Raw genomic sequence first — 12,504 nt, 5'->3', positions numbered from 1 at the left:
CTGTTACTATTTAAAATTAAATAACAATGTTTTATTAACTGCCCAACGGTTTTGCAAATATACCTGGAAAAAATATGAGGTATCGAAATGTACACAATTTGTTATACAACACTGCCACCTTCTGCCACAGGAAAGCAGTAGCCTATTATACGGCGAATAGCGCCTAGTGCCTAGTGGCCGCAGAAATGACATCTTATAGCCTACCCTTAAGTTTTGACTTTTATGACACGCGAGTCAAATCAAACCACATCACTAAAACATGTTGATAGCAAATTACTCGGATCTTGTTGGTTTTGTACACGATGTTTCATACAAGCGTCTCTGTCTATCTGTGAGTGGTTGTTGACACATTCACATGTGAGGTTTTTTTTTTTGTTATGTGCGTGGGTATGTCTCTGTAACTTACATAGCCTATATTACAATGTTATAGCTCTTGAATGCTTCTTTGGCAAAATGTGATTAATACTTTGCATCTATACTCCTACGCTTGAAATGCTCAACACTTGGCCAATATCATTGTAAAGCAGATATTTATTGTTTTACATCGTTTCTCCATTGTCATTGGCCAGCCCTACTGGACTGTAGCCTACACTAAATGTGTAGCCTACCTATACTTTACCTTTTTCACACTGAAATCACCTTTGTAGAGACGCTAACCATGCAAAAACAGTACAAAACTTTCACTCATGTAAAAACAAAAGAAAAACAAAGTCTCACACTTTTACGCACAAAAATAATTTTAAATGTTACGGACCTATATAAATGTTTACATATTTCAATAAAACAGCATACATAGGAACTAGTAGGCTATATAGAAAATGCACGTGTGATCTGCTTTATAAATGGCTTAATAGGATTAAGTTCTGAATCGTTTACCTTCCATGGTAAGAAACGGGGAGAACCGGGGAATATTAAAAAAGTGCCGCCCTCTTCTGGACGTGCCCGAAAGTGCAAGGAGCATTGTTTTCTACATGAACTTTATTTTTTTATATTTTATGTTTATATTTTAACTGATTTTTTGTATGTAACTGTTCATTGGTTGGGTTAATAGTTATGACTTGCTAAACCAACATGAAATATTGTGTTTTTGACATGATCTGACAAGTTATATAGCAATATAACATGTATAATATTTTCATACAGGAAGTCAGACCAGGATGAATAGCACTTCATGTTGATGACATTAAAATTAATGTTTTTGTAATCATAAAGGCAAATTGTGTCACATGACGGAGTATCTGCTTAGTTTATAACCAGTGAGTGAGCTCCCTCCAACTATGGGCTGTTATCGACTTTCCACTGTGACTGGGATCAATTTGTATATTATGTGTAGGATCGTCCTAATACTATGGTTGCTGTATCACTTAGCTGCTCTATATTGACTTCATGGTTTGATTCTTCTCAACTCAGAAGTCCCCTTAAAAAGCAGTCATCCTATTACGGGGGCCTATTAGTGGCATATATTTATGTTTTCCTAAATATTACATGATTGCCTATCATAAGGATGGGAGGTGTACTTGGAGTCTGATCATTTATTAGGATTCTTTCCCATGTGTGGCTGATCTAAACATAACATAAATATCTTCCCTACCCAGTGCAAGGAGGACTCTGGTATCTCACACCCGAGTGATAGTGGGAGGGTAAGAAGGACCATCACACCAATCTCCCACAGAGACCCCCAGGCCTGTCTGCGTGAATACAGGGGTCCTCTTGGGGGGTCCTGGTGGTCGTCCTCTCCCATGCATGCCTCTTTCCTGGGAAAAAAAACGCAAAGAAAGCTATGGATAGTGCTGGTGGTGTTTTAAGGTGTCATGGAAATATAACTTAACAGGAGGTGCGCTTAGGTAATACTGAAACTGTACATTTGAATGAAAAGCTTATATTCTGCGAGAAATTTGAAAATCAATACAAAAAACCTGATATGAAACTTTTACAAAATGTTTTCAACTTATCAAATATGATGTAATGTGTGTGTGTGTGTGTGTGTGTGTGTGTGTGTGTTTTGGTGGGAAAGATGTTGGAGTTCAATTAAGAAACAATATGGCTCCAATATGGTGCTGTAGTTTGTGACCATTAGTCAAAGACAGAGACAAAGAGGTTACCAGCTTTCTGCTATCTCTGGGCCTTAATTAGAGCACAGCAGGTACGCATGGGAAACATTCGCTGCTAACTTCACGCACTCGCGCACTCTTCGGCCTTTGTGTGCGTCTGCGCGCGTGTGTGTGTGTGTGCGTGCGTGTGTGTGTGTGTTGTATTGGTACCTTTCCTTTTAAATCACATGGAGCTCTTTCTTTGGCTGTTTGAACAGATTATCACAATTAAAATATATTTTTGTGTGCTGTCTCGCTTGATTTAACATTTAATTTAAGATTAAATACAGTTTAATTTGCATTTTTTTTGTGCAGTTTATATGTCGAAGCACCTGACAGCAGTTGCATTGCTTATTTACTAAATCAGTGTGCCCTTGAATTATTCTTCCATTTTTCGACGTAGGACTATATCTCTTTTCTTTAATGCACTTTCTGCATGTCGCTTTAGACAAACGCGTCTGCGTAATGTAATGTTGATAATACAAAAAGTTCGACCCACCAGCCCCCACTTTAGTCAGATCTCCGCCTCGTCCGCCGCAGGCATGGACCCCCTGATGAAGCCCACTCATTTAGTTGGAATCCTGGCAGATTTATGACGTGTCAAGCTGAGAGGGAGATTCTAGACGTGGGCAAGCAATGGGAAAAGTGGTGGGAAACAAATGATCCCCCAGAGAAGTGTCTCGTTGCGTTACCGTCTTCCCGCCTAAATGGGGAGGTTATTTGACATCAGGGTAAATGCATAGCATTTCGTTTGACGTTTTCGTTCATTATCCAGTCATTTTATATTCCGAATGGATGCGATCCCCCGCTATCTCGAATCGATAACCGGGGGTTAGTTAGCTGTTAGGGTCTGTCAAAGGTTCGCCCCTTTACTTTGAGACATTGTTGTTATGTAGGCCTATGTCCTTTGTCCTATATGGTGTTATAAAAAAAATGGTAGCTTGGAGTCACTCATCGCGGATTACTGTGTTACTAAATGCGTAATTAAGCAGTGCTATGCTTTTCTAATTTGTCCTTCACAGGTTGGTTATACGCTATTAGAATGGGATTGACGTTGGTTATCATCAAAGTGTTAGCAACAGGAACATGGCTGGATAAACACTTGAGTTAGGTGTGAACTTCACCGCGTTGCCTACCTAATCCCCTTGTGTGTATTCAAAGGGGAATGCACCACCTGGGATGTGGTGGTTGCACCGTCTGGAATGTTCTGACCCCAGCCTGGGGAATAGTTTTCAACCCCTAAAGTGAGGAATACTCTTAAAAGACGAGTAAACATAATAGAATAAAGTACAATTTATTATATAATGAAGGACACAATACATAAATAGCATGGCATTAAAGACACACATTGAAGACGAAATGAAAGTGCGGTATAATATAAATGAAGATGCAATCTTTTGGCCTACTCGGGTCATAACAAAGAAAACCTTATTCATTGTCTCTCCTTGGGTGCACGGTGTCTCTTCCTGAAGCCCTGGGCGGGTGCGCCCTCTCTCTTGGCGCACACGTGTTTGACGATGACCTGAGAGCAGTCCTCGCAGTTCACCTTACAACACCACTGGAATTTACAGTTACAGCTGCTGGCGACCTCCGTGCGCCGCTCTTCCACTCTCAGCCCGCAGTCGTGGCACAGTCTGCGGCAGCTCCTGCGCTCCCACTGGGTAAGGCCGTTCCCGTGCTGCAGACACTCGCGGCCCTCGGTGCCGTGGAGCCCCAGGGTGACGTTCTTCTTGCAGTAGTCTGGCGAGTCCTCCAGGTAGATGAGCTCGGTCTGGGCGATGTCCTTGAACGCGTCCGCGATGGCCCCTCGGTTGTCCGCGTTGTTGGCCGCGCGCATGCGCCTTTTGTCCATCTCTAGTTTCTGAGCACGGTCGTGTTTCTCTTTGAGGTAGAGGCCCACGTCCCTGAAGTCGGACAGCTGCGTCCAGCACGTTTTGACGCTGCAGCTCTCGGACATGCCATGGCATCTGCAGATCCGCTTCATCGTGGCCTTCACTGCCTGTTATGATGAAAGGCATTCAGTGGGTCTAAGAAATATTGAATACAAACTCGTAACCCGACTGGTCAATCAACGTTGTCAGAATAACAATTGTGAAGGCCCTTATTACGAACGGAGCCAAGTCTCACCTTCCGTCCGGCTTCGTTGTTGTGGAGGTTGACGGCGGCCCTGGAGTCTTGTCCGGTCTCTTGAGCATCCACATATTGTTTGGAAATCCTCTCTCCGAAGTCCACGTTATCGCTACAACCACCCCACAGCCAGCCACGACCACCTGCAAAACCAGAAAGAAGTAAGGGCGTTTAGTAAGGGCACATGTATGCGCAAAGTAGTCACGCCACCAGGGTTAATATCTCCATCAAATACTGTGTCCGATTCTTACCAATTTTTCCATTCTTGGAGACGTCGCAGCCACAATTCCCGAGGTCGCCCAGACTACAGTTTCGCGTTAGTGTGTACATGACACCTGCTGCACTGATGGCATGGACGAAAGATGTCTCTCTCGTCGCTGTTAAAAAATAACCAGAAGACCTTCAGAATTGGGAATGTCCTACATCACACGCACAGAATGTTTGTGCAAATTTGCAATATAATGTTATAATTGATCTCATAGACTACGTGATTATATTTGAACACATTTGGATGATTATTGTTCCAAAGGCTTCATTTACAGCACACTGAGATAAATTGGGTTAAAGTGTCCCATTACAGGAGTTGTTTAAGAGGCTTACCGCTTCGCATTCCCCTGAGCTGGACGGCGCTGTCAGGGCAGTTCCATCGTTCCCAGGCGAACTGATGTTTGCACTCCTCAATTCCGTCCCGTGTGCCCATCTGCACGCTCGTGGCATAGTTCAGAAATGCCTACATAAAAAGGCAACAGTTAAGTGTGTCCCTTAATCGGCTTAATCCAAAATTGTAATGTGAGATTTCCGAAAAAAAAAAAAAATATATATATATATATATATTACCTTAGGTCCCGTCATGAGTAAGCTATTTGCGACCCTTATGGGAGGAACATGTTGAAAAACAGTTAGACAATATCAAACAAAGATGTACCCACATTAATTTCCAAATGTATGATAGTGAAGATGTATTCAACTTACCAAGCATTGGCTGCAAAACCTTTGAAGTGGATAATAACCAGTAGCCAAAGCAATGAATAAACCATTTTGTATCCTCAGTGCTTGCCGCAAAAACGAGGACTGGCCTTACTTGCGCCTGCGTTCGGACGCTTTCTTCTTTTATTTTGAATGGGAGGACAAATGATGACTCTGTTCTGTGTTTCCGTCTACCGATGAGGCTGATTGGGCCCTGGGATCAGGAAACGCCTTTTGCGATCTTCAAAGGCTGGCATTACGCGACAGTTTACTTTTGACCCCGAGGCTGGGTGACACCAGCCATACGATTAATGACTTAATCCCGCGACGTCCCGCAGAGGCTAAGAACCATGACACCCGCTCACAATATACAAACGGAGTCACACATGCAAAGTCCCCGTCCTTCCCCTGCCGATCAAGTAGCCTTGAACACAGGCGAATAAATTATTAGAATATTTATTTTGGGATACAGAATACTATGCGTTTTACAATAAAAATAGATGATTGTTTAACTCGTCATTGTCAACAATAGAAGAAACCTCAAACTAAAAACTAAAACAGGACCTCATGTTGCAAGTGGAAGAGTTGAGTCTATAACAAGTTTGGGTCCTCGATCAAGTGGAAACGAGCTCAAATGGGTTTTGCCCCATTCTGAATAAGTGCATGAAAAATATTTACAGATATGTATAAAGTAGTTACGGTAACACAGTGTTCATTATAAACGAATTGCATTTGATTCTTGAACTGCAGTAAACTATACTTATACAGGTATAGCCACTAATGCCTGCGCCCATGGTGTCTCCGTTTGGTTTTATTGTGGGGCTTGCGTCCTCTTTCTCTGCGCGCGCAGTAATATTTGGTGACAGTCTGTGTGCATCTCTCACACTTTACAGTGCAGCACCAGTGAAATTTACAGTTGCAGCTGCTGACCATCTCCACGCGCTTTTCCACCACTCGTAGGCCGCACTCGTTGCACAGTCGGCGGCAGCTCCGTCGTTCCCACCGCGTCATGTTCTTGTCTCCCTTGACGCACTCGCGGCCCTCGGTGCCCTGCAGGCCCAGGCTCAGGTTCTTGGAGCAGTAGTTCGGAGAGTCCTCCAGATAAATCAGTTCTGTGCGGCGGATGCCGCTGAAGGCGTCGTTGAGGGCGCCCCGGTTGTCCGCGCTGTTACCCGCTCTCATGCGCCTCTTGTCCATCTGTAGTTTTTTGGCCTGCTCGTGCTTCTCCTTCAGGTAGCTGCCGACGCTCCTGAAGTCGGGCAGCTGCATCCAGCAGGTCTGGATACTGCAGCTCCCCGACACGCCATGGCACTTACAAGCTCTCCTCATGGTGGCTTTGACGGCCTGCAACAATATTACAAAAGTCAATATCTCTAATATTCTTATTTGTAGTGTCATGCAATGCAGGATAATCAATATGTATATATTTTTTAGATTATTGATTTGTATTATTTATAACCATACCAATCTTCCAGCTTCGTTGTTATGCAGGTTGACAGCTGCTCGTGAATCGTGGCCATTTTCCAGTGCGTCAACAAATTGTTTGGAAATCTTCTCTCCAAACATAACGTTGTCACTGCAACCTCCCCAAATCCATCCCCTCCCACCTGGCAAGAAAAAGTAAAAATAAAGTTAAAGCTGCTATTCCAGAGCCGTTGCATGGGTCAAAATTGGGCATTTGTAATAATAATTAATTAATTGTAATAATTGTGTTTTATAAACAGGCTCGTCCAATCTTCATTGACTTACCCATTTGCCCTATTTTGGAATCGTCACAACCACAGTTGTCAAAGTCCCCCATGCTGCAGTTCTTCGTCAATGTGTACATGACTCCTGCTGCGCTGATGGCGTGGACATAAGACGTCTCCCTCGTTGCTATATTGAAGAAGCCAAATACATTTGTCATTTTCACTTAGATCAACTCTGTAAGACTCTGTAAGACCAAAACTATGCGCATCCCGTGTGCGTAACCAGTGCGTAAAAACACAAACCCAATCCTATCCACTGATTCGTCGTAGATTATATTATGTTTAAAAAAACTGTATTGGGCGCATTATCTTACCACTGCGAAGGCCGGTATGCGTTGACAACTGCAAGGCGCTCTCTGGGCAATTCCACCTGTCCCATCCAAACTGATGTTTGCACTCCTGTATTCCACTCTGTGCACCCATTTGCACGCTGCTGGCATATGTCAGAAAAGCCTTAACAAACAAAGCATGATATTAGTTGTTGACCAACAAACAAAGGATACAAATGTTTTGTTGACCATCTGTTCGGTCAGTAGATGTAGCTGCATGTATGTATATAATTCACCTTTGGCCCCGTCATGAGGAAGTTGTTCGCTGACCTGGATAATAATCATAAAAAATACGTTAAGTCAAACATTTCCACATCCAAAAAGTGTATGTGTTCAAAGTTGTTATTTTTTTTACATACCATGCGGAGGCAAACAGAACGTGATAGCATATGGATATAATTAAGGTTTTTATCAGATAAGATCCCATCGTTCCAAGAAGTCCTGGTATAGTATCCTAAGTGGGCCCGATCAGAGTTGACGACTGTTGTGGTGAAGACTAGGGCAGGATGATATTTATACCGTCTGCCGCGTCGATTGACAGATTTCTTCCCCCTGCTGGTCACGTTGCTTTGTTAAAATGGCCCACGGTGATGGCCTTGTCCTGCTAACAAACAAGAGACGTCTGGGCATGAATGCACTTCAAAGAGTGGCTACAGACAGCTAAACAGCCTTGCATGTGTTCACCTGTCATTCCCAGGCTTCCCCCCCTCCTTTATTCACTTTCCCACGAATTCCAAAACTAACAATACAGTAAATGAACTAAATCAAATGTTTTTAAACACTTTTCATCAAGTTTGCAAGCAGATCATTATTCTAAACGTTTATGACCATTCATGTCGGCCTATGTATTCAATATTCCGTTTAGATGAGCAGCGGTATGGGAAGCGGCCCTCGGGGCCCCACGGGGACTACAAAGCCAGGCTCTTTCAGCAGCTCAATATATAGTCATGTTAATACTGTATCACACGTCGGCGACATTGACATGGCCATGGCAATAGAGGATAATAGATGTTTCCTCTGGAAACAACTAGGTGCGAAACCAGTCGGGAATTTACGACAGTGAAACAAAACAATACAATATGATACGTGGGAAATATTCAATGTTAGAATGCGCTCTTCTTTGGGATTACTCGCTCAGCAATGGTAACGTGACGGTAAGGGATCGCCTCTCACTCATTTAATATTAAAGTAGCCTTGGCTTTACATATTCATTTGAGCAATGTGATACCACTGCCAAATTGCTAAGATGATTCATCATAATCAGCACATCACGTTGAATTAAACGGAACATGTAAAATCCCAAATAAACTACTCAAAACTCTTAATAGACAATTTGACAAATTCTGTATAGGCCATCGAGCGAACTCCTTAACACAACAGCGCTTAATGTGAGGATGATCCCGATTTATAAATGAATCCCATTCATTCGACAATTTGCCTGAAACCCATAGGCCCAACGCCTAAATCTACCTGGGAAATAATAAAGAGTGATCACATTCAAATCCTAATCCCACAGAACTGCTGGAAGAACTATTCAATGGGGACCTTAACTCTTTAGGGGACAGTTAGGGGCCAGTGACATGTGAACAATGATCTGCCGATGGGGCGTGATTCCTCATGATTGTTAGAGATCCCATAAACATCGAAACTGCCGTGATCCAAATGATTCACGTGCAGTAGCTAATTCATTGCTAAAGCCTGTATTACTATTATTATCGATACGTTACAAATCATTCACCATAAGTGCATAATGCATAGGCTTATATTAATAAAAACATAAACGATAGGCTATAGCCTACTGCTCGTCCTCGTGACTATCCCATAACCAATAATACAATTTATTATACTACTACTACTACTACTACTACTACTACTACTACTACTACTACTACTACTACTACTACTACTACTACTACTACTAATAATAATAATAATAATAATAATAATAATAATAATAATAATAATAATAATAATAATAATAATCAGGCTTTTAATAATTTCAGTTGGGCCTCACTCAGTGATCGTATGAATGAGTTTTTGGAAATTATTCTTTCACAATTTGACCGTAGGACTCACATATATTGTCTGCATGAAAATATCTAATTTTTAGTAATAGGTTCTTCCAACAATGTTATAGGGCTTTACGAACTTATTGGATTTATATGAAATATCCAATGCAATGCCAAACGCATGGACTCCGTCAGCCTACTTTGGTAACAAGTCAGGTCCGTACGTTCATTCTGACAGTTTATTATGGTCGACACATGTGTATTCAACTGCAGCCGTCGACGTAAAATCGACTTCAAACGCGCATAGACCTAACATCCTATCTACTTAAAATACCATGGAGTAAAATGCGCGTTCAAGGAATTTGGGAGACATTAAGCCGTGCACGGTGGGGGGAGTGGTGATTTAGGGCTTCTCGAGGTGTGATAAATAAAGCAATAAAAGGAGAGAAGGTGGAAAAAGTCACAGTCTGCCGACGGGTGACAGGATTGGCGACGCCAGCCCTTTGTTTCGTTCTACGTGTATAAGCGTAGGGTTTTTATCCTGGTAGACTGGGCCCAGGATATGATTTTAAGGGCTATTTAAGCAACCATCCCATTACGATTTGGAACAAGACCTGTACATTGTGTCTATCATTTATAAACCGCAGCGCCCGTTCAAATGATTACCCTACATAGAAGCCTACATGAAGAGGTGAGGAGAGTTAGCTGTTATATCTGCTTTAAACATCCCCTCTCTGTCCCTCTTTCTGCCCAAATCGGCATGTTTTTTAAATGTTATAATCAGCCTAATAACATAAGACTGATTATAACATGAGGTTTATTATATTGTGGTTGTTTTTTTCTTGTATTTATACTATGTCAAGTAAAAGTGCTATGAAAATGAAATGGATTATTATTATAATGTAAGTTATTGTTTTATATAAGGGGAAGGAGGGTTGGACATTGAGACAAAAAATAATTTATGATCATTCTTATTGGAGGCTAGCTATGTATAATCAAACATTAAAGGATATTTAAATGATTTATGGTAGACATTGTTACACACAATATGGACGCCAGTCACTGGTAATTCCAATCATTTACATTTATTTCATAAATAAAATCAAAGTAAAAAGTTGATTATGAAAACACCCCGCATGATTAGCATCAGATTGTTTCCCCCCAACCCCTGCCCCCATCCTGCATGCATGCCTGCCTGGCTCTGTACACTACATCACCACACCCCTTCCTACTTTGGCCACATCACTTCCTGGTCTGGCTGCATTACTTCCTGGTTTGGCTGCAACACTTCCCGGTTTGGCAATATAGGATACATGTTAGCAAAAGGCTAACCTAGAACAGAAGACAGGCACCCAGGCGCTTAGGTCCTCCCCCCACCCCCCCTCGATGAAAATAGGGGCCCTCCGAAGATGCTGAGCACCATTACAGCACCCCGGGCCCCATAGCACGCTTATCAGAAGATTACATGAGGGAATTATTTTTGTAATACTAAATAATCAAAGGAAAGTGCATTTTTTTTTTGCTTCGTCATCTCTGCCTCAGGCCGGAACTTGTGCTTCCAGGTCAGGGTGTTGCGTCTCCTTTTCGCTCCTGCTCGATGGCTGGGGTAGAGGAGAGGGAGAGAGAGAGGAGGGAGGGAGGGAGAGAGGAAGGGAGGGAGAGGAATAGGGAGAGCGATTAGTTTGTGCATGCTCTTTGGGTGTGTGCAGTGCAGCTGTCGGGGGTATGCTACTTTCTGATCTGTAAGGGATGCCTAGATGATCTGGTGTATTGCGGGGGGGGGGGGGGGGGGGGGGGGGGGGTGCACTGCAGTTGTGTGCATACGTTTTGACGTTGCTGAATTGCAGTGTGCTCTGCCAACGGCAGTGGATGTGACATACACACTAACACACGCACCAACGCACACCTGCATACATAATAGCAACTCACTCTCTTTGGTGGGCAGAGGGTTTTTCTCTTTTGTCTCCGTCTTCTTCAGCTTTGTCTTGTCAAAGCTGGAGATCTCAGTCATATCGGGCTTATCGGACATCTTGGCTTTAGGGAAGAGAGCATAAGGACCGTTTAGCGCTGGGCTTGCCTCTCAGAGACATGCTGCAAATACAAAATGTCCGGAGCGTTCCTCTCACCTACGCCCCTGTTAGATGAAGGGTTATTGTACAAATGTAGAATACAAAATCGAAAGAAAAAATATCTGAAATCATGATTGGCCAATTGTGACCATATGTATTGCATATATATTTACATATACATATACATGAATATGTTGTATTTGATGACACATTTATCCCTGCATACTGACTAAGGGAGTGGCTGACAGAATGGGGTAGCTCCCTCCCTCCCCGCTAGAGGATATATATATATATATATATATATATATATATATATATATATATATATATATATATATATATATATATATATCTATCTCCTTAACGTGTGCACAAACCATGCATCCAGACATGTCTGGGTGCATGGTGCCATGCTGCCACCCCCCTTTGTTATCCCCCCCCCCCCCCCCCCCCCCCCCCCCCCCCCCCCCTCCTGAGGCGAGGCTGGCTCAGGCTTTGTTCTCCTGCTCAGCTCAGCCTCTCCTTCTGCATCCAGCCCTGCAGCCCCCTGGACCCGTACAGCACCACTACCCCATCTGGAGTCACTGCAGTCCTTTTCCTTTTTTTTCAGATGGTACCATCCCCAGCCCCAGCCCCAAGCCCATCCCCAGCCCCAAGCCCCAAGCCCCAGCCCCAAGCCCCAAGCCCCAAGCCCAGCCCCAGCCCCAAGCCCCAAGCCCCAAGCCCAGCCTTTTGTCCACCAACTGTTCTGTTGTGAGCAGCCCCATGCAGTATGTTATTAACAAATTGTCATCTTGACGCGGATGAATGAAAATCTTTCGCTGTAAATTTACTCCAGCCTGCAGTTACTTTCTTTGTGAACGGTTACAATGTAAGCATATATGAATATGCTGAGCTCATGACTCATATATTCTAGTAACATCCCCCCAAGGAGAGGAATTCTGCCACACAAAGATACATTTATCAAGATAGAAATGAGCTGGCCTGACAACGAGCCACGCCAAGATGTCTCAAATACATCCCATGGTTCATTACACTGACTCATTAAACCGACCGATATTAGACCATAATCCTTCTCATCTTCATCACTACCTCCATCATGAGCGGTACATGTCATTTGCTAGTGTTGCTCCAGCCACACCCAACCCATCCTTTGTTGCTGAGCA

The 12,504-nt window shown here is 43.1% G+C and overlaps 2 protein-coding genes across 2 annotated transcripts; both read right to left on the bottom strand.

Moving 5' to 3' along the window:
* Window positions 1-3,522: 3,522 nt before the first annotated feature.
* Window positions 3,523-8,250, bottom strand: LOC307081655 (protein Wnt-8a-like; the record flags this gene model as incomplete). Its single annotated transcript, XM_079744906.1, has 6 exons — window positions 3,523-4,089; window positions 4,218-4,360; window positions 4,469-4,594; window positions 4,818-4,947; window positions 7,497-7,530; window positions 8,228-8,250. 6 exons carry the CDS (start codon window positions 8,248-8,250, stop codon window positions 3,523-3,525), a joined length of 1,023 nt encoding a protein of 340 aa, XP_079601032.1.
* Window positions 8,251-10,832: 2,582 nt separating this feature from the next.
* Window positions 10,833-11,298, bottom strand: tmsb2 (thymosin beta 2; the record flags this gene model as incomplete). The annotated part of the gene is made up of 2 exons (XM_079745212.1): window positions 10,833-10,870; window positions 11,199-11,298. The coding sequence occupies 2 exons, from the start codon at window positions 11,296-11,298 to the stop codon at window positions 10,833-10,835; spliced, it is 138 nt and encodes a 45-aa protein (XP_079601338.1).
* Window positions 11,299-12,504: the final 1,206 nt, after the last annotated feature.

The sequence above is a fragment of the Pollachius pollachius genome, assembly GCF_949987615.1.
Source record: "Pollachius pollachius genome assembly, chromosome: 10".
Classification (NCBI taxonomy): domain Eukaryota; kingdom Metazoa; phylum Chordata; class Actinopteri; order Gadiformes; family Gadidae; genus Pollachius; species Pollachius pollachius.
This window is presented reverse-complemented; position numbering and strand designations above follow the sequence as displayed.